Genomic DNA, 21,685 nt, shown 5'->3' on the forward strand with positions numbered 1-21,685 from the left:
CATTTGTGAGGAGAAAGTTCTTTTCAATGAAATTAATCTCCTTTTATGACACAATTACCCATCTAATTGACTAAGGGAAGCCAGCTAATGTGATCTTTCTGGATTTCAGCAAAGTTTTTGATATTGCTTCTCACAGTATCTGGAAAAAATGGCCAGCATACATCTAAACGAAAGCATAGTATGATAGGTGAACAACTGGCTAATGGGGTGGGCTCAAAAACTTCTAGGAAATGAGGTTAGATCAGGCTGGTGACGAGTCACAAGTAGGGTTCCCCAGGGCTCCATTCTGGGACCAGTTTTCCTCAGTGATTTCATCAGTGGCTTGGATACGGGACTTGAAGGCATGCTAAATGAATTTGTGGATGGAAGTAAATTGGGGAAGATGTTGACTTCCTGAAGGACAGAAAGAACTTGACAAATGTGTGGGTAGAGCACTCACCAGCCAAACAGAGTCCAACAAGAGCAAGTGCTAGCTTTTGCACCTGAGATGAGGCAGCACTGAATCTGTATACAGACTGGGAGACAAGAGGCTGAAGACCAGCCCGGTAGAAAGGGTTCTGGGGTTCTTGTTGATGGCAAGTTGAATATGAGTCGGAGTGTACCTTGGAAGCCAAAACAGTCAACCATACACTGGGATGTGTAAGAGTCTGCATTGCTAGCCATTTGAGTGAAGGGACTGTCCCACTCTGCACTGTGCTGGTGGAGGTTGAATGTTAGGAAATTGTTCTTCACAGAAAGGATGGTTTGGCACTGGAGCAGGCTCCCCAGAGCTGCAGTCATGGCACCAAACTTGCTGGTGTTCAAGTAGTGTTTAGGGGAGCTTACAAACATAAGGGAGACTGACTTTTTACAAGGGCAAATTTGATAGGGGACAAGGGGGAATAGTTTTTAACTAAGAGAGGGGAGATTAAAATTAGGTATTGGGAGGATTTTTTTTACCTAGAGAATGGTGAGGCACTAGAATAGGTTGTCCAGATAAGCTGTGGATGCCCCATCCCTGAAGGTGTTCAAGAGCAGGTTGGATGGGGTGCTGGGCAGCCTGAGCTGATGGGTGGCAACTGCTTCCCACAACAGAGAAGTAGGAACTAGAAGATCTTTAAGGCCCTTTCCCATGTATACCATTCTATGATTCTGTGATTCTATTAGTTGAAATCGATGATCCTTTCCAACTCAGAATAATCAATGATTTTATGATTCTCTGATTATTTTCAAGTTCTCATAGAAAAATTCTTCTGTTACCCCAATGACTTTTCGTGACAAGTTTCTTCTACCTAGCTCACTGCTCCTAATTACAACTGGGTGACACACTTGAAAAAAGCAGACTTGGTGAGTGTCTAATGTGATGTACACCTAGTCACTCTGCTTCCAAGCTCTGTGGGTGTAATGGAGTCATCTGTAATATGTAACGTCGATTGCTTACGTGTCAACCTGGTGATAACCAAATAGAGGGGGAAATAGATTAAAAAAATAGTCCCAACTCTGAATGCCCAGAAACCACCCTACCTTCTGAAGTCATTCAATAGGAGGAGTCATGAATTGCAGAAGCCTGAATACAGTTTTATTTCTGCTTCCTAATCTACATGTCAACTGCTTCATCAGTAGCATTCAGTTAAGTTAAAAATCTAACATGCTATAAGGAAGCACCTGGTTTGTTGCTCACTTCAGGATGTTACAAAATACTTTTCTCCGTTTCTCAATGTTAAAATTGTGTTTCTTCATCTGTTTGGTGTACTGGGTGAAATCAGGTAAGAACTATTATCTTATTGTCTGTGATGTGGCTGCATGGCTCTATTAAAGTATAGAAAACTAATATTTCTTTATTTAAGTTGGCCAAAAGACTAAATCCTGTCTACTGTGCCTAATGAAGCAGAGGGTTGGTAAAGGGAATTTGATCTCTTTGAAACTGAGCCAAAGGTTCTTATTTTAAAGTAAATAGAACGAAGTCTGATACTTTATCTCTTGCTGTACTTTGTACAGAGACACACGCAGGTATGTGCACCTTGTACAAAGTAAATAGGTAATTGTCAAATAGTTCTAACACATTAAAGTAAGCTTGAAATGGGTTGGCAATTTTCTATGTTGACAGCTTTTTAAATTATGTTTTATATTTTAAAAAGTAAAATTCAGTTATGGAAAGGTAATGTACGCTTAAAACACTTATAACAGCTACAGACTTACACAGGAAGGTTAACATTGTACTTTAACTGAATTAAACTGCATATTTAACTGCCCAACCCCTGTTTGTATTTTCTCACAGTAAAGAAAAGTATATTTGAGTACTCCCACAAATGTGCACAAAGAGCAGTTGGGTATTGCTTCCAGGTGTCAAAGAAACATTTAAAAAGCATCCCCTTAATGACTCATTACTAAACAATTCAAAACAGAAAATCTACACGTTTGTGTAGTACTTACCTAATTCACAGTAATATTTTCTCTACTCACTTTTCGCACAACAGTTCTGCTCTCATTTCTTAGCCTTAAGTAAATAAGTTTTATTCTGTTCGATGTTTCTCAGCAAGTAAATAGGTTTCATCATTTAAAATGCATTCCTTTTGATAGTTTTCTCCCTTACATGGACCAGACTGTGCCTCTGTTATATGTCAGTGTCATTCGATTGATTTAGAAAAAATGAGTTCTCATTTCTGCCAACCAAATAATGCAGTAAGAAATCAAAACATTCTGAGTGATATAAAGGAACTCGTCAACATTTAAAATATCTTAGTAGAAGTTTTTATTTGTTAAAAATGTAAGAGTGACATTGTGAGGACTGGGGACTGAACTTGGATTTAAGAGTATTAGAAAAAAAAAGAAATAATTTCATGCTGTAGCTATGAATCTGACTAGCAAACATTGTCACTAAATGCCTGTTCTTTTATTATTTAGTTTGTATATGATGCTTGTTTGTGTGAATTTCTAGTTTTGTCATCATGCATTATCGTATGAAAACTAGACTTCAAATGTGAAATGTTCTTTTACTATTTCAGAACCATTTCAATTGTATGACATTTTGCCAGGTTCTTGAATACCACTTCCACTAAATTCAAGGCAGCTGAACAGTTCTTGATTTCAGAAATTTTCTTGGATAAATTTTCACAATGAAGTTGACTTGCTTTCCTATATCAGTAGTTAAGAACCTGTCCAGTAATCACAATAGAAGTTATTTAAATTATTCAATGTCTAAATTAAGAGAACTGGAATATTAGTTTTGAAACATGGGTCATTTTAACATGTGTCAGACACTATTCTTACAGGTATTGTTACTTATTATTAGGTAATGATGACCAGGAACCTTTTATCTTATCAGTGTGAGACAGGATGTTTCAAGCCATTTCTATAATGCTGTAACTTCAACTCTATTCTGGTTTGCAAATATCCATTATTTTTTCTGATGTTTGTTCCAGTGCTGATTGCTGAAGTCATTGTAGACTAGGTTTGGCCTAGAAGTGATTGGTCTAGTTTCCTCAGACTGTGTTATTTTAGGATCTAAGATAGTGTTGTTTTTTTTTTTTTAAAGTAGTGTTTCCTAAGTTAGTATTATTAGTGTTCTCCTGCATCTTCACTGCATCTTAAGTTCTACAATTAAGTTCTGCAAACATTTTTTAGCTTTTAGACCACCACTATAATATCAAATATATTTTTCAGATACCTTGCAACCTGTTGTACTTGCATCCTTTGCAAGACTTTATAAACTGTAGGAGGTTCTCTGTCTGAGAAGATGTGCAAATATAGTAGATTTGATTTGCATGCTGGTAAAAGAAGGACTAGAAATGCCTTCTCTATAACTCAGAATTACTGTGAAAATCATATTATTTTATTTATTTATTTATTTTAAGGAACTGAGTAGGCACTATTCCTCTTTCTAGTTTTGCTTTCTACAAGTTGACTGACTTTTGTTTCATAAAATTGTTGATGGCAAGAATGTTGACACAACTGCCATCAAATGTCAAACAAAAGATGTAAAGTAGCCCATTAGAGGTCCAGATATTGGCCCAAATTTATTTGCTCATAAAATGGCTATAAGCATGGAGAATCTAGAGTGATCCTACAGAAGAACTACAACAGGCAAAGGAGTTGTGCCCAGAATCTTGAAGCCACTTTCCACACAGTATCACCTCAATTGCCAAGGGTTCTTTTTTAACCACTTATGGACTGACATTGAGAAGAACACAGGGGAAATTAGAAATCTTTGTAGACTCTTTTGGAAATCTACATCCTTATTTTGGTCCTGACTTATCTAAAACTTAAACTTGTGTACCACAATTGTCTGAGTACAGAAATGCTAAACACTATAGGTTCTCTTATGCCCTCTATATACAATGATCTTTCAGCTTTATAATTTTTTCAAACACAGAACAGTACCCTTTGTTTCTTTATTTTTTGGTAATGGTATCCTTGTGGAGGTCCATAATTAGAGAAGAATTCTGGATCGTTCTCTACGGTCGGACAACTGTTTATTATTGATAAATCAGCTGACAAAGTGTAGCAGTTAGGAACTTTCACACCCCTGCCTGAAAAGAGGAAGAAAAACCACAGCAGTCTTCCTGTTTGTCCAACACACACTGGGTGTGATAAAGGGAGAACCTACATTGGATGGTTAAGAAAATGATTTTATTGGCACTAGATGCTAATTTGTAACTAATATATATATATATGTATATATATATATATATATATATACGCAAAATATAATATAATAATATATATTTCAGAAATAACTAGAAAGGTTAGTTTCATATTTGTTTGAAGGAACATAGTGATATCTGCAAGGTTGATACTGTGGTCCTTTGTCTTTCAGTACTCATTCTGGCACCTCTTCCCAAAGATCTGGAGTGAATACAATGCAGGTTCTTCACCTTTAGTGGATAAATATAGAAAGTAAAGAGGTGATATTTTTTCTGGTATGACTTTTCAAATTACTATCTAATACTTTTATTTTTTTTCAGATGAGGAAAAATGTCCTGAATTTACAGATCTTAATATAGGCAATGCTTTGTCTGGAACGGAACTCCAAGTCCAGCTACTGCTATACACAAAGGAAAATCAAAATTGTTCTGAGAAACTCATTGAACATAATGTTACTGCATCTGAATACCTTAATACTTCCAAGAAAACTGTCTTTGTTATTCATGGCTACAGACCAACAGGGTCTCCACCAGCATGGCTAGGTGATATGAAGAAGCTCTTACTGTCTTCTGGGGATATTAATCTCATCATAGTTGATTGGAATCGTGGTGCTACAAATGTGATTTATTCAACTGCTGTTGAAAACTGCAGAAAAGTTGCAGAAATACTGAAGAACTATGTTGACCAGATGCTGGTAAGGCAGAGAGCTTTATTTGTCTGAATAAGATTAAATAGCATAGTTTGTGTGAAAATGAATATATTAAATATAGATATGTCTAAAGAGGAGCACAATGAGCAATGTTAAGCAATGTTTCTTTAACAAAGTATTTTCTAACATTGCATCCAATTTTTATTTCTCTTAACTTCTCATTTCTCTTTCACTGAATACATGTATATGAGTGTACATCTCATTCCTTTAGCCAGTTGGAATTTTTAAGTCCTCTGGAAAGAGAGAAAGCACCAGTGGGAAGGTACAATGAGAGCTATTTGAGTAATTTGCAACAGTAAAACACTGCAAAACAGCACACAATTTTTCCATTAATAAATAACTGTAATTAAAGATTTTAAATAAAAAATCACCGACAGATATACAAACATTTGTCTCAAAGTTGCATATACTTCTGGACTGTAGAGGTAGGTGATGAAACAATTTTTGGTGCCAGTGTTCTTCAGTGGGCCTTAAATTTATATCCCAAATCAAATGAATTGAAAATCTTACAGTGTCTTTTATTCCATTTATCCCACAACTATCTGTTTCATACTTGCAAGCTGTAGAAAGGTCTGTGGTAATTCATTTTGAGATGCTTTAAAATTTCATATTCTACTTGTCATCCATCACTTTGCAGATATTCTAACAGATGCATTGACAATACTGCAGAGTCCTTTAGTAGATTGTGGATTTTATGATTTCAGTTGCTTTATTTTTATTTTTGGAGGGGTGTGGTGGTTGAGTGGGGTAAGGGTTTTTTTTGTTTTGTTTTGTTTTTTGTTAGTACTGCTTTCCTTTGGGAATGGCCATGCTGGGGCTTTCCTACCAGAGAACATCTGGCACCTTTATTCATGTAATCTTTGTTAATAGTATTATATTTTTAATTTATTTTACTGGAAAGATAAAGCAGAAAGGTTTTTTCCCTCTAGTTAATGGTTTTAGTTCATCTTTCTTGTATCTGGTAAATGTCTTCACCTTCTGTCTCCATGCTCTTCTTCTTCAAATAAACTGATGCGACTGATTGGAAGAAACGTGACTCAAGCTTCCTTTCTACATTTTTGTAGTCACTTCATAGTTGCTACATTATATAACTGGTACAGAATGTCAATCTGAAACAAAGTTTGTAATTTCCATTTGTTTTTAAAGAGTTAGAAATAGTGTATCGACCAAATGCAAACATTAAATCAGTCTACTGATGTCTAGTTAACTGTGTGTGTTGTTTTCAATTGTTTTCTCACAGGTAGCTGGAGCTTCTCTAGACTCTCTATATATGATTGGAGTTAGTCTTGGGGCTCATATTGCTGGTTTTGTTGGCCATAATTATAAAGGCAAACTTGGCAGAATTACAGGTAAGACTATTAAGCCTGATACATGTAATCTAATGTACTTTGCTTGTTTGTCATAGTTGTGGATCACATAGATGCTAGTATTGAAACAATGATGAATAAGAACTGATTATTCAGAAACGTACAATAGGGCAAATGCATCCATTGTACCAGTTTAAAAAAAAAGTTCCTTGAGGACATAAGTTACAGGTTTAATCTTACAATATTTTCACTTCTAGTTTCCCAAGTGCAAACTGAATACTGCATCCAATGCCACTTAATGCCAATGAAGTGGTATGCTGAGTTTCTGCATAGTTGATGGAGTGTAAAATTTCCAAATCTCATTCAGATGAGAATGTGATAAAAAACTAGTATTTCACTTATTTTCCTATGACAACTGTTAATAATTCCAACACTAACTTGTGAAATGATTGAGGCTTGGTTGAAGTCATCTCCATCTCAGTTATCTCCATCTTGAATTCTTGTGACAAGAGTAGTTACATTTCACTTTTTTTTTTTTTTTATGAAGTAGATAATAGGAATTATATTTTCTGGAGGAAAAGAGAAAATGAATTCATCTGATTTGACCTTTAATATAGTTGGCTTTTAGTTCATCTGGAGAACAGAGAGATGAGACCAACTTATTAGAAGGCAGAAAAACTCAAAGATCTGGGTTGTTTGGTCTTGTGCTAGGAACTCATACTTTGCTTAGCATGTAGAAGACTGGAAACTGGTTTTTTTTCTTATTATTTTTACCCCTAGAAAAATGTGTGAGTCAATAATAAATAATGTTCAAAAGTCAGTCTTGAGTAAAACTTTAGAAACAGACATTAATGCTAGTGTTATTTTCATGTAGGTCTTGATCCAGCAGGCCCTTTATTCACTGGAGCACCACCAGAGGACAGGTTGGATCGTACTGATGCACAGTTCGTTGATGTAATTCATACAGATACTGATGGTAACAACATAGCTTGAACTTTACTACTTCAACTTGAGGAAAGGCAGGAAAGGGAAAGGGAAAGGGAAAAGGAAAGGGAAAGGGAGAGAGGGAGTGGATAAAGCTGTTTCAGGAACGTCCAAATAGCACTGAAGTAGTTTTCTGTCATTGTTTGCTTTGCTGTGCTGTTGATTTCTGACAAAATGTATTCTGTTGAAGTTTCTTGTATGTTATTATGCCTGTTTATCAAGTAAATGAAACTCATCTTCACTGATGAATTAAGCAATCATGGGCTGTTATTGAGTTAGTTTCATAAGTGAGCCTGAAAATATTGGAGCAACTCTCATTTCCAACATCTAACTGAAGGCACATGTAGATAACTATGGAGTCATGAGTGCATTTAATGCCGTGTAGATCTAGTCATTTACATCTTGTTTGTTATAGCATATGCCTTCTGAATAAAAGTAAAAAAAACAAACAAACAAAAAACACCTTTGCATGATGAATAAAATATGAATATTGCATTAATTTATGATAATATTCTTGCAAAATCCTTTTACTCTAGTTGTGTGTATGAATCTGAATGTTGCAATTCAGTCATTATCATTGAATTAAATTCTGTCCTCAGAAAACCGGTCTCAGTTCTATCACTGCACAGATCCACTGCTTAAAATTCAGAAAGGAATCACATTACTGTAAGGATACTATGGTCTACTTAATCTGTACAAAAATCTGTTTTTGTTCCAAAAAATATAAGTAAGCCTTTCAAATCTAATATACTTGTCACATATTTCATATCAGTTTCTTTAATAGTACTAATATGTAGCATCTTACTATATAAACTCATATATGAAGCTGTAAATAGCAATTTTTGTAGTGCTCCCATTAGGTGAATAAAGGAAAGGAAGCTAAAAAGGACAATAGGTTTGATAGAGCCAAATCATTCTGTCAAGGGATAGGACAAGTTTGGATTTTTCTACTTTAGTGTATTGTTGCTATTAGTGTAGTTCAGAATCCAATCTCATGTGCAAAAAAATGGGAAATCCTACTCAATTTTACACTGGTAGAGAATTTTTGTTGCTATAGAGAACATGAATTTCATGAGTTTGTTTGTGATATGTCATATCTACAGTACTACAGAGGTCCTTCTGTTCTATCCATTTTAACTTGCTTAATAGGAGTTAATAGGAGTAAATAACTTCCTTACAATGAGGAAAAGAGCATGAATTTTAACTCAAGGTTAACCTTATTTAATGAAAAAAATAATAGCATTAATATTTTCTTTAAAATCTCCATATTATTTTGTAATGGAATCAGATAATAGATTGTTCCCTGGCTAATTCTGTTTATGTTTTTATTTGTGGTGTTTTAAGCACTAGGTTTCAGGAGACCTTTAGGAAGCATCGATTTTTATCCAAATGGAGGAATGGATCAACCTGGTTGTCCACAAACTGTATTCAGTGGTAAATAAAAGTTTGTTCAATTGAAGGGAAAAGACTCTGAGATCAAATTAAGAAAGATTAACTTGAATTTGATGGACACCGCACATACTCAATAATATGGTGTCTGAGAGTTTTGTATGCATTCTTTTTTCCTTTCCAATTCATATTCAACAGATGAGAAGTAACAAAGATATTGAGTTGGGTTTTTTTCTCTGTTTTTGATATTTTTTTTATAAAGAGCATCCCATAAACACACATTTTTCATTGTGTCAATTTTATTGTATACATAATCTGCATGTATTTATCATTATTTCCCCGTGTTTATATATGGTCAGGTATAAGGAAAGATGCTGTGTGGGTGAATGGTTTGGACAGGATTACCTGTATAAGACACGGAAAGCAAGGGTTTCAAGTCTTTACTATGTGTCTCAGGTTCCATCTGGCTGGCAAAGGTGTCCTAGGTTTTCAAAAGGGCTTTTATACTCAGCAAGAAGAAAGCATTTTATTGCATGATCTTTTGCTGTAGAATTTTGCTTATTTCAACCTCCATAAATCTGAAGAAAGGTTGCTATCTATTGTTTTTATTTCCTAATTTTTTGTGTATATTGGAATGCTTGTGTTTCTATTACAAATCTGCATACTGCTGGTATGAGTATGCTTCAGAAGCATAAGGCTTCCACTTGGATGACTGTGAGTATGGACCAATCCCTTAAGAGGGATTGTCTTTCTGCATACATTTCTATTTTGCTAGGAGAGAAAGGATTTTATTACCCAAAAACCTGGATGGAAGAATTTCTGAAGTACTACTCACAGTAGCTTTTCTACCTAAAAGTTACACATAGCCGATTAACCATAAGGTCAATTGTAACGCAAGCTCATGCTTGCTAATAAAACATGCTTGACAGAAAAAACAGACTCTTTCTTGCATATAAAATTCTGCATAGTTTTTTTTTCTCCATACCAGTAATATTCAAAACAGTCTAATTTCTCCTTGTTGTGTTTGTGTAGCCAATTTTTTTCTTACATTTGGAGGTCAACTAAACATAATAGAATCATTGCTAACAAAGAATGACTTCGTTAAATCGAAAACCTGGGTAGTTTGTTTTCTTTCCTGAAGAAAAATTAAGACATAATACATGTATATTTCATTTTTTCTTTCCGGAAGGTTTTCAGTTTTTTAAATGTGACCATCAGAGGTCTGTCTTCCTCTTTTTATCATCTTTGAAAATGAAGTGCAACATAACAGCATATCCTTGTGCCTCCTACTCGGATTACAAGAGAGGAAAATGTGTTGATTGTGAAGTTTTCCAACCAATGTCCTGTCCAGTACTGGGTAAGAATTACTCTGTCTGCATTGGGATGGGCAAGATTTTTCAAGGAATTTATACATGCTCTTTCTGGGCTTGCTCCAGGGATCTGTAGTGTCTTGTTAAGGAATCAGTGAGATTGGCTGAGTACAGAGCTGCATACTGTCTAAAACTGTTTGAAGTTTAAGGCTTTGTCTGCTTCACAGTTACCTCTGTTAGAGTTCTGAATGTTTCTAATCTTTATCAGTCTTTCTAGCCTGAAGTGGATTCAGAATGCATTTTGTCTCTAAAACTGCTACTACTTAATGAATCTTATCTTCTTTAGATCCTTAAATACATCTACCTACCTGCCTACCTATCTATCTATCTATCTATCTATCTATCTATCTATCTATCTATCTATCTATCTATCTATCTATCTATCTATCTTTAAATACATATATATCATGTATGAAGAGAAAGCACAGACATATCTGTACACTATTTTATAATAAGAAACAGCTGTTACATTACTTTATAGTAGGACGAGAAGAACTTGAGTATTTCTCCAGAATGGTTATTAGCCATTATGTGTGAGGCACTTCCATAGAATGCCCAGGCTGGAGAAGGACAAATATTTGACCTGTCAGCTGACACCTTTTTTTTTTTTTTAATACCTGTTAAACCAATAAGGAAATTGCAGGTTGCTGCATCTGGGAACTAGAAAGAAAAACAGCATGCTTCTGACATATGTTCTCCCACTTGCTGTCTTGCAGCGGCCTCTGCAGCCTAGATCTAGCACTCACTGACCATTCTAGTTAAAGAAATGAGACCGAGAAAATAGCATCAACTATTTTATAAACAAGGACTGTTATCAAGACCCAAAACCAGAATATAAATAGCAAAAAATTAAAATTCACTGCATCCAAGACCTTAGGTGGAGTAATAAATGTCTAATGTTTTATTGAATAATAAACAGTTACAGACTACATGGTTAAAAAATGCTTACTTTAATGACTTGAGAAAGGAAGGAAAAAGTTTTACTGAAAGTGAACCTGTTCTGTAACTGCTCTCTCCAAATATGTGAACTAATTTTTTAGGATTGTTTTTATTACCTCTGCAGAGTTTTTTAAACACATTTTTTTTGATTTATTACTTGGACTAGATTCCAGCTATTTATGACAATTTTATTAATACTAATATATGAGAAAAGTGGAAACACATATGTGACGTGCTGTTACACTTAGAAGATTTCAGCATTTTCCAAGTCAATTACTTTCTAATACAATGTTTTAGAAAATTAAAGCAAATCTGTCACTTTTGGGTAACCTGCTTTTATGTAATAATATGTGCGTCATGATATCCCTAAATGTCTGAAATAAAATATTTAAACTTTCAATTTCAGGTTATTATGCTGACAGCTGGAAAAGTCAGTTAATTCTGAGGAATTCACCAACAAAAGCTTATCTTGATACTTCAGATAACGACCCATTCTGCAGTAAGTGACTGAATACACGTGCATACACATATTCATATACACATAGCAAAGTCAAGCGAAGTGTTACGGTTGTCATTTGCTAGCTGATTTGAAGTGAATGCATGTTAAGAGTAGAAAGGCACTGTTCCTTGGGTTATGAGAAGGTGGAATAAACCATGAACTAATCATAAGTTCGCAGATTAGGGGAAGGAGAAGAGTGATTATGGCAGAAGAGTTAGCAATGTGTGAACTGAGAAAGAAATATGACTTCAAAAGTAACGAGATGTACTGTCAGAGGAGGAAGGAAGCCAAAAAATGAGAATTAAGTGGCAGGGAAAAAAAATGGACTGAGTGAACCTGCCTCAATGGAATAATTCTTATCATTTTCAGAGAGTAAAATCCTAGTACCATGGTTGGAGGAAGAAACTTTTATGTTCATCCCTAGCAAGCAAAGTGTCCCAGAGTGAACCTAAGCTACTCTTGCTTTTTAAGTTCTGTATCTCCATGTGAAGAAAACAGTGGAGGGAAAACCTAGCTAACTTTAATAGGGTTATACTGTGTGGGAACGAACACTCATGGGATGGGGTTAAGCTAGAACTTTTCAGATAATTACCTCTCCATCTGGAGGCAGGTCTGACTTAGATTCTCATCCAATTTCTGTTTTTTATCAAGAGACTTTACACTCTACTTCTAATTGATAATATTACAAGTTCTTTGATTTGGGGTATGAGAATGAGCTTAGATGAAATTCAAGTGAAATCAAGTTCTCCTATTAGCTTTTTTCATAATCTTGGCAAGCTTTGTGACCAGAGAATGAATCTCTTGCTACTATGGTAATTGTGCTTACTTGCATCCCCATTTCTTCCAGAAGGCTTGGGAGAGGTTAATGAAGGTGTGATAGATATTACATAACCTAGTGGTAGGGCTATCAGTATGGCTGACTGACAAAGAAGTTGTCTTGGTGTGCAGTGTGAAAGACTTGCATAACAAAACCCAAGGTACAAACATCAATTTGTTTATGTATATGCCTTCAGTGGTGGCAGATGGAGGTTAAAGAACATTTGAGTTGCTGATTGCATGTCAAGTGTGCCAAGCTTAATATTACTGAAATGCCTGAGTGCTCTTTTCACACTCTAGAGCCTTCCCAATCCTTCTTCTTTAAACTACCCAAGTCCAATCTTCTTCCACTGGCCCTTCTCGACCCACAGAAGAAGAATAATTCCTCTTCTCAGTGATCTTTCTGCTGAATCCAACCTTTTACTAGCAACTCTCCTCTCCCCCTTTCATTTCTGCTTGGAGTGTGCTCTTCTATGCTTTCAAGGCTGAATGGGCCACTAGGTCTCCCTGCTTCATTCCTCTCAGGGAAAAATATGGCTTTGCTTCCACTATTGTTCAAGTCTGGGCATCTATCAGAAATCTAACTAGGCAGAATCTTGGTTCTTCCTGGTGGAAAGAATATAACACAAGAAAAAGGACTGCATACAGTAGTCTGGAACAAGGGTGACTTCTAGAAGAGAGAAAACAGGGTAATACTACCAACATAGGAGATACATGGAAAGGGATAAGAAGTGTTGTAATGACAGCGTAATTTTCAGGGAAAATATGCAGCATCATAAATAAAAATAAGTCTAATAAGCTGGTCTGAAAAAGAGGGAATTTATTAACTAAGCTATATTTGAATTCTTAGATGTTTTAAAACATGAGAAAATAGAAATAAACAAGAGTTTGTAAACTAAGTTAATACTGTAAGCCTGTCAGGACAAGCTTTTCATTCAAGGTGAGGCTTTGAGGAGGGAATGTTAAAAACCAACATCAAATAAAAAAAGACATATTTCCTTACTTAGTAAAGCTACCCTCTGGATAGCCATAGCACAATTACAGTATGAGTGATGGCTGCAGAAGTGCAGTAGAAGGCCGGGTCGGTTTCTTAACGTATAGCTGAACAGGTCAGCTGCCTGCTATCCTCCAGAACAATGTCTCTCTTTGGCAGTTGCATCCTGTCTGATCAGCTCACTTAGCTAACTGCCCACTTTGCCAGTCCATATAGCTTGCACGAATGCTGTTCTTCCCTCTTCTTGCCAATGTTTCACTTCTATTTTCTGGATGCTTCATTTTGTAGATAAAGTGATAGTTTCACCATGTTAGTAACTCAATTATCTCCACTTCGCAAAGCCTGCCAAGAACTGAAGGTTCCACTTAGGACTTAATTTTACTTAGGCAGGTCAAGCTCTGATGGCAGGGTTTTTTGTTGTTGTTGTTGTTGTTTTTTATGCAAATCCTTTCCATGTAAGAACTGGAAGAAATTGCACATTAATTACACAGAACTCCAGGCAGCCATTTGGTAAAAGCTATTTTTTTTTCAGTCACCTTATTATTCCAATTTGAGCTGGTATATTTGAGGTAAAGGATCACTATCACTATCCAGTAAATACATCTGTCAGGGTTCTAATAGCAAACATATACCGTTGAGGTTCACTCTTTGAATCTTTCTATTTCCTATTTCTTTTTGCAGTGTACAACTATTTACTGGATATTACTACTTGGAATAAAAGCATTAGGAGAGGTTTCATAAAAATTAAAATAACAGATTATGCTGGAAATACAATAGAGTCAGAGATGAATAGGTACGTCATGACTTGTCTCTGAATCTTTTGTTCTCTTTCCAGAACTAATTTCCTGAGTTTCCTAAATCTTGCTTCAGACTTGTTAGCCTAAGTCAAAAGTTATCATCAAGTCATTAAGTGTTGGCCACAGCTCCTTTTCCCAGATCTGATATGGCTCAGTCAGAGGCAACATTCCTCACACTGAAATGATCCTCTCTCCCTTTACAAATTATGCCCTTGAATCCAGTTCTCAGTGTCTTTGTTTTGAATACTCTCAGCTGATCCATCTTGCAAGACTTCTGGTCTTAGTAAAAATTATTATTAATAATAAATGTTTCTTAGATTAAAAAAAACCTGACTGGAAATAATATTTTTCTTTAGTGAAGCGATGACATTTCAGCAATATAGAAGAGTCAAAATGTTAACTGGATTTTACCAGGATTTTGAGAAAATATCCAAAATTTCATTGACCTTTTCTACGAAGACCTTATTAGGCCCAAAATACAAGCTTAGGATTCTTCAGATGAGATTGAAAGCACTAAATAATCCAGAAAGGTAAGTGCTTCTCATGTATCAAAGTTGTATATCAGCCAGACTTCTCTGGATGTTTCCTCAGAAATTTGTACTTGCCTCTACTGATTTTTTTCTTTTTCATAAATGCATGAATATCCTTCTAATCCTCTCTCAAATTCATCATATGTTAATCATATGGAAGATGTGTCCTGAACATCAGCGTTTATTGCACAGAATCCTCAATTTGTATGCCTTGAGCTTGTAAAAGTTGTGCACATTCTTTGTTACAGCAGGCTGCTGCTGCTTTCTGGTCTGAGGGAGCTCTCAAGGACCACTTATGTATGGCAGCCTCATTTAAATCAGCTTAAATGAGCAGAGACTGAATAGTGAAGTTCTCTTCCTGAAGATGAATTTTATGAAGTACTTTTCTGATTTTAATTATATGTGTGCATACAGCTTTTCACATTCGGATGTGGAATGGAGAACTTTAGATACTTTTATGACTGAATGAAGCTTTTAGTCCTGTGGCTGACAGTAAAGATCCTCCAAGACCAAAACATACAGTCTGTGCTTGTCTGCACTTAAAATGAAATAATGTTTATAATACTGAGTGCTGTTACTATTCATTATGCATTTATGTCTTGAAATATTTTAGCTGTTAATATATATTCATTTTTTACGTCTCCAAAGTTACCTGTACCATGGCATTAGTAATTACATTTTTAATGTTCAACTTGTGATAATAGTGTATTACTAGCAGTAATTAATAAATGCCATGGAGTAGCAGTATTACTGTGTTTCAGAGTTATTGCATGTATTTGCTTCTCACGTATGGAAGATTCAACAAAGACCAAATTTAAAAGAAAATCTGCACCAGGGAAGGTTCAGAATGGGTATTAGGAAAAGTTTCTTTACTATGAGTGTGGTTAGATACTAGAACAAGGTTCCTAGGGAGGTGGTTGATTCCCCACAGCTGTCACTGTTCAAGAGGTATTTGAACGATGCCCTCAGTAATATGCTTTAACTTTTGGTTAGCTCTGAATTGATCAGACATTGGACTTGGTGTCCTTTGAAGGTTACTTCCAGTTTTCCCTGCCCATCTTCCCTTCCCTTCCCTTCCCTTCCCTTCCCTTCCCTTCCCTTCCCTTCCCTTCCCTTCCCTTCCCTTCCCTTCCCTTCCCTTCCCTTCCCTTCCCTTCCCTTCCCTTCCCTTCCCTTCCCTTCCCTTCCCTTCCCTTCCCTTCCCTTCCCTTCCCTTCCCTTCCCTTCCCTTCCCTTCCCTTCCCTTCCCTTCCCTTCCCTTCCCTTCCCTTCCCTTCCCTTCCCTTCCCTTCCCTTCCCTTCCCTTCCCTTCCCTTCCCTTGTAACAAATGAGTGGGAATATTCTTACTTATTTATATTTACTTGTATTCTACTTACTGTGAATATTCCTTTTTGGTTTTGAGTTTTCATCCCTGTTAGTCTGACTCATTAGTTTTAAAGTAAGATGCACTTTATAGGATCCCCTAAAATCCTTATGGAGCTTCATCAGATGGCAGTCGTACAGGCACATTAGATGTTTTAAGATAAAGATGAAAAGAAGTGTGTTAAATTAGCATGTGAAGGTAATTTAAATGCAGATGTTACAGTACCATTGGTTAGTATAATTACAGAATTGCTCATTGTAATTATGACTACCTATATTTACCTTATTTAGTTACATGTAATTACACCAATTACTTGAATACAGGATAATCAACTAGAAACTACTTTAAAAATATTTAAATAATTCACATAAGAAAATAGGAGGTGGAAAACAGGAACAGATGCAGAGATAAAAGACAATAGGAGTCTCGGTCTCCTCCAATTTGGGTTGATAGTGAACAGTGGGATATCACTAAGAATTGTTTACTGACCCATTATTCACAGAAATCGTGTGTGAATGTGGGTGTGCTAAGGAATACATACAATTTTCAGACATTTTCTAATCTCTGAGATAAAGCATTCTGGCTCTGTAAAAAACAGAAAGCTTTTGTAACTTGTGTGTGTCCAAGTTTCCATTCTCACTAAAAGCTTTTGAATCTGTCAGTTGGGTTAAACTCAATTGCCAGAGAAAGTGAATGTCTCAAAAATACTAAGTCCAGCCACTCTTTTTTTTTTTTCTTTTAACAAAAGCAAAAACAGGAATAATAATAATAATAAGGCTTTATTAATGTCTCTACTGAACAAAAGAATGGACCAAGTCCTTGCTTTTCAGTAAATGGACTCCCAAAAAAACATCTGTGTTTTGTTCTTTCTTTGGAGAACCAAACCTACTTGCCTGGTACTTGATAATGACAAATTTAGATGGATTTCACTTCAAATGAGATACAGTATGTTGAAAACCACATGTTTTTATTTCTACCACTCATTATTGTGTCAAAGCACTGTATCCCTTGTGATTAGATAGAATCCTTCCCTGGTGACTTCTTTTGGAGAGCAGACTAAGCTAACATATTTGGGTATTGTGTTGCAATTGTGCTGAAATGCAGCACTGTAAATTGAAATTAAATTCAAGAAATGTATCCAAGTAAGAATCTTACGTTGTTTTGGTTGGAATTTTGTCTTCTGAATTCTTTCACAGGCTTTTAAAGGATATTTATGGTGCTTTTGATTTCTGTGCTTTCATATTTTTTTCTCCCTCTGCAAAAATAATACAAGAGCAAATCATAACATTCAAATTGAAACAAACTGTGGACAAGGGACTGCATTATATTATGTTTTGCATTATATAAAATACCAGACTTTGTCTTGATCATCTTAGTTGTAAAATCTAGCACCTTAGCTTTGTGGGGATTTTGACAGGCCTCAAAGTGTGTCAGTACCACATGCAGGTAGCTGGAGCCATGATTGGTTGGCAATCTCACACTAATGTGCAACAAGAAAGTTGCATAACAGGGCATTCTTTCTTGGCTTTTGTTCCCTCACGTGTTTCACTATGTGTAAGTGTCAGTTCCACAGAAACTGTGTTGTACAGCCAGTTCAAACCCATACTGATCATATTGAATAAAATAAATAACATAGTTTATGTGCCATTAGAAGAAAGAATATGCTAGTAATTTGCTTGTCCAAACCAGCTCACACAGTCTATCTATAGTAGTTCATGAAGGACAGAGCTATCATCTCTGCCCTAAATGCAGAGTTAGCTTCCTTTGACATCAAAAGGTAAAAATGTGCTTTCTTGACATCTGTATATGTTTGTATAGTATTGCACAGTTCTAGATTTTCTAGGCATTCAATGACTACTCTTCTGCATGAAACTTTTTTATACATGCTTTTGTTATACCTGAAAATCAGAAGTGTGATAAGAATGTGTTGAAAGAAGAAAAACTATCATAGCTAGGGAATTAAAATAAATTGAATTTCCCAGTGTTCACAGGAACTGGGCTGTGCTTGGATCACTGTTCTAAATAATTAATCTTAATGCAGGGTAACAACTTTCTGTTCAGACTAATATGAGACTCTTCATACTTGTGGTATTACGCTCCATCTATCTAATGTTCTGGTTGTTGTTCATAATCTGGTAAACTACTCTAGTGCTGTATAATATAAGTTATAATCTCAGACAAGAAGACATTTTTTGTTGTCCTGAGTACCATCTCTGAGAGGTGGTAAATATTGGACTTAAATAATTCAGATACTAAAAGATTCTTCAATTTTATGATTTCTGTTATGCACATTTTTTCTGTTTCTACTTTTGTAGGCTACAGCTGTGCAGATACGATTTTGTACTGATGGAGAACACTGAACTGACCTTCAAACCCATCCCCTGCCCAGAGAGGAATAAATGAAGAGAAAGAGCTTCTACTAACATAATTTCTCTCATGGCAATGACATTTTGATTCTTCCTCAGGATAAAGACTGCAACAAGAAGGGAATGAGATAAGCTAGATTTATTTTGAAGAGTCTTTGTGGTAATAGGCATTACTTCCTTTGAGTGCCGTAGGGTGAAATTCATTGAAATGTTCAGATACCTCTGTATTTCAGAAATTTTAATAAAATAAGTGTGTCATGATAGAGAACATACAATGATCTATTAGTTATTATTTGTTAGCAGTGAGACGACTACTGAATTAAAGATGAATTATCTGCATAATCTTGGTACATGATTAATCAAGTCGTACATATATTTAATTATTTATTATTTATAATGGATTTTACATTGAAACATAATTATCTGTCTACAAAGTGAATTTAATATACTGTATATGTGATCTACAGATCTAATATACAGCAGTTTTGGTGTGCTACGTTCATTGGATAAATGAATCCACATTTTCTCATTGTTTAATGTCTCAGTCTCTAAGAAATGCAACAAGATTTGTGAGCACATAAATTTGCTGTTTAAATCAATTATCTTTATCCTCATCCAAGGACATCACTGCACCCACTCAGATCTTTTTTTATTAAAGTTATGGACAGGGCAGTGATGTCACAGATATGAAGTAATTTTAAAGACTATTCTGAAGAGAATAAAGATGAAATATATGCATTTATATTCTACAGGTTAAAATTGATGATAGTTTTTCACTTATTTTAAAGGGAGCAGGAATAATGTTATGCAAAGATTTCTTCCACCAGTTCAAAAAAGTTTTTACAATGCCAGATCACCTTTTCTAATGGTACTGACTGAAGAAAAGAGACATACATTCTTTTTCTTTAAGCTTATTGCATGTATTTAATCCTCCTTTCTAGTGTAAGTAAGTTCTAGGCATGATTTCCTTTTTCTCTTTGTCCCATGCCCATACTGCTCCTGCTCTTGATAGAAGTACTTTGTTGAACCTATTGGCCAATTTCATCTGAATGTCAGTGGTGTGGGATGTCCAAAACCTATGAATAGAGAGTTTTGCTGAAAGCAAATAGATTAGAAGGCAAATTGAAGATAGTGTCCTAACTAGGGAAAAGTGAGGTGTAACTTAGTTTTATTAATGCAAAAGGCAGCTCCAACATGAAATTTAATATGTGCCATTGCACATGCCTTTACTTGTCTAGACAGACAAGTGCTTGGATACACCAAGGCAAATATATACAGACCTGTGGATGGAAATCTAATTATCCCATAGAAATGGCTTTTCTCAGGTGGTGCCTCACTCCACTTAGGCATTGAATTGTACGCTTTTTTGGTTATGTGAAAGTGTGTAGTGGGAGACTGGTCTAGTTTTCTTTTTGTTTTGTATTTCATCATTTTATTCTCCTTTTTTTTTTTCTGACCAGCTCCTTGTTTCACTTCTGTAGTTTTTTTGGGGTTTTTTTTTTACTTTACACAGCCTTGCTCGCAGCACCTCTAGGTTGTGTTGGGGCCCTTGGAAAGGGGAACTTTCTTTTAGGCAGTAGTCATAACTCATATATACAACAGGCTGCTAGCCTCATGGTTCTGGATCACTTATCTGTCATATAAACATACAGATAAAATGGTGCCTTTGCAAGCAGTCGTTATATATTTAATTGTATGTTAGAGTGTAAGACATAACAAAAAAACCTGAAGACTGGGATACCTTTCTAGAACTTTTCCATTGTAAATGCATGAAATAAATGCCAGCTAAGGTGCTGCTGAAGATGCAAGGAGAAGCAGTAAGGTATGACTAACGGTGTTAAACATTGACGCAGTATAAAGTCAGTGGTAATGTTTTCACACATTTTAAACATACCTATATAAGCAATGGTGAGGACCATACCTATGTAAGATATAGCAGAAAAGAAATGATGATTTGCTCCTTATTTTAGGTATACTTTGGGTAAATAGGAGAGGAGTAGTGGGGCTAATCAGGAGATTCCAGTGATCAACAGGAGACGGAAAGAATGAATTTTCTTTTTTTCTGATTTCCCATTTTAGCTTGTAATTTCCATTTTGCAAAAGAGCTAGATTCAGGCAGTACATTTCCAGCACATAATTGCCCTTCTCAAGTGGCTAAGCACTTGGACTGCATCCTTGTATCTCCCAGCACCAGCAAAAATGTGCTGTAATTGTTTGGAAATGCACTGATATTATGGCCCATTGCCACATGCTACTTTGCACTAATTCTGTCAACTCTCTTAAGCTCAGCAAAGGATGTCACAGTCAGGCAGAAAATGAAAATCTTCCAAGGGAGTTCCCTATTCTGAAGCACAAGATGATGATAGCTCAGTGAGCAAACTTCTGCATCAGAGCCAGAGGGGTTGGACTCACTACAGTACTATTTTGTATTCTCTGTCAGTTTACAAAACATCCACTAACACTTTTCACTTCACTACAAAAATGCGATCGCATGTTTTCAGTGGGAAGATTCAGAGTGCACTGAAAACCCCAAGTCAATTTCCACTGAGAAAAATCCAAAAGGAAGAAATAGGTTTTTTTCAGATTGATTTGGCTTGGAAGTAATTAAGTATTTGCTTCATAGAAGTACACTGAGCTCTGTTTTTCTGCTGGTTCAGCATTAGGCTGAAAGCACTGGCCTGGCAAAGGCCTGGTGATACTGCCATGCTTCAGTTTTCTAGGTTTTTCATGTAAAATGGAAATCTTTCCAGTAAAAAGTAAATCTTCCCAAGTTATAAATCGTTAACTTCATTATAGTAGTTTACTTGCAGACAGTGTTTTCAACTGTAAGGAACACTCTTTATACATATGAAGAAAGATATATTCCAGGAATAAAAATAAGTTCTGTAATTAACAGCTTATTGTAGTTATACCAGTGTCAGTATGTACACATTCTAAGTTATTACCATCAAATGTGACAAGTTTGGACCATTTTCTGCAGCACTTATGTTCAGTGCTT

The 21,685-nt window shown here is 35.6% G+C and overlaps 1 protein-coding gene across 1 annotated transcript; it reads left to right on the forward strand.

Moving 5' to 3' along the window:
* Positions 1 to 1,656: 1,656 nt before the first annotated feature.
* Positions 1,657 to 18,936, forward strand: LIPI (lipase I). The gene is made up of 10 exons (XM_065744090.1): positions 1,657 to 1,745; positions 4,944 to 5,317; positions 6,573 to 6,681; positions 7,514 to 7,615; positions 8,968 to 9,057; positions 10,202 to 10,369; positions 11,728 to 11,820; positions 14,312 to 14,423; positions 14,784 to 14,957; positions 18,637 to 18,936. Exons 1-10 carry the CDS (start codon positions 1,667 to 1,669, stop codon positions 18,722 to 18,724), a joined length of 1,389 nt encoding a protein of 462 aa, XP_065600162.1. The 5' UTR covers positions 1,657 to 1,666; the 3' UTR covers positions 18,725 to 18,936.
* The last annotated feature ends 2,749 nt before the right edge of the window (positions 18,937 to 21,685 follow it).

This window comes from Cyrtonyx montezumae, unplaced genomic scaffold (assembly GCF_038088225.1).
Source record: "Cyrtonyx montezumae isolate F1298 unplaced genomic scaffold, pur_monq_1.0 scaffold_3, whole genome shotgun sequence".
Lineage (NCBI taxonomy): Eukaryota > Metazoa > Chordata > Aves > Galliformes > Odontophoridae > Cyrtonyx > Cyrtonyx montezumae.

Coding starts and splice junctions, on each gene's coding strand:
- LIPI (XM_065744090.1), top strand. CDS start 1,667: ATGTTACAAAATACTTTTCTCCGTTTCTCAATGTTAAAATTGTGTTTC. Junction 5,318..6,572: donor ACTATGTTGACCAGATGCTG/GTAAGGCAGAGA, acceptor GTTTTCTCACAG/GTAGCTGGAGCTTCTCTAGA. Junction 9,058..10,201: donor TCCACAAACTGTATTCAGTG/GTAAATAAAAGT, acceptor TCTTTCCGGAAG/GTTTTCAGTTTTTTAAATGT.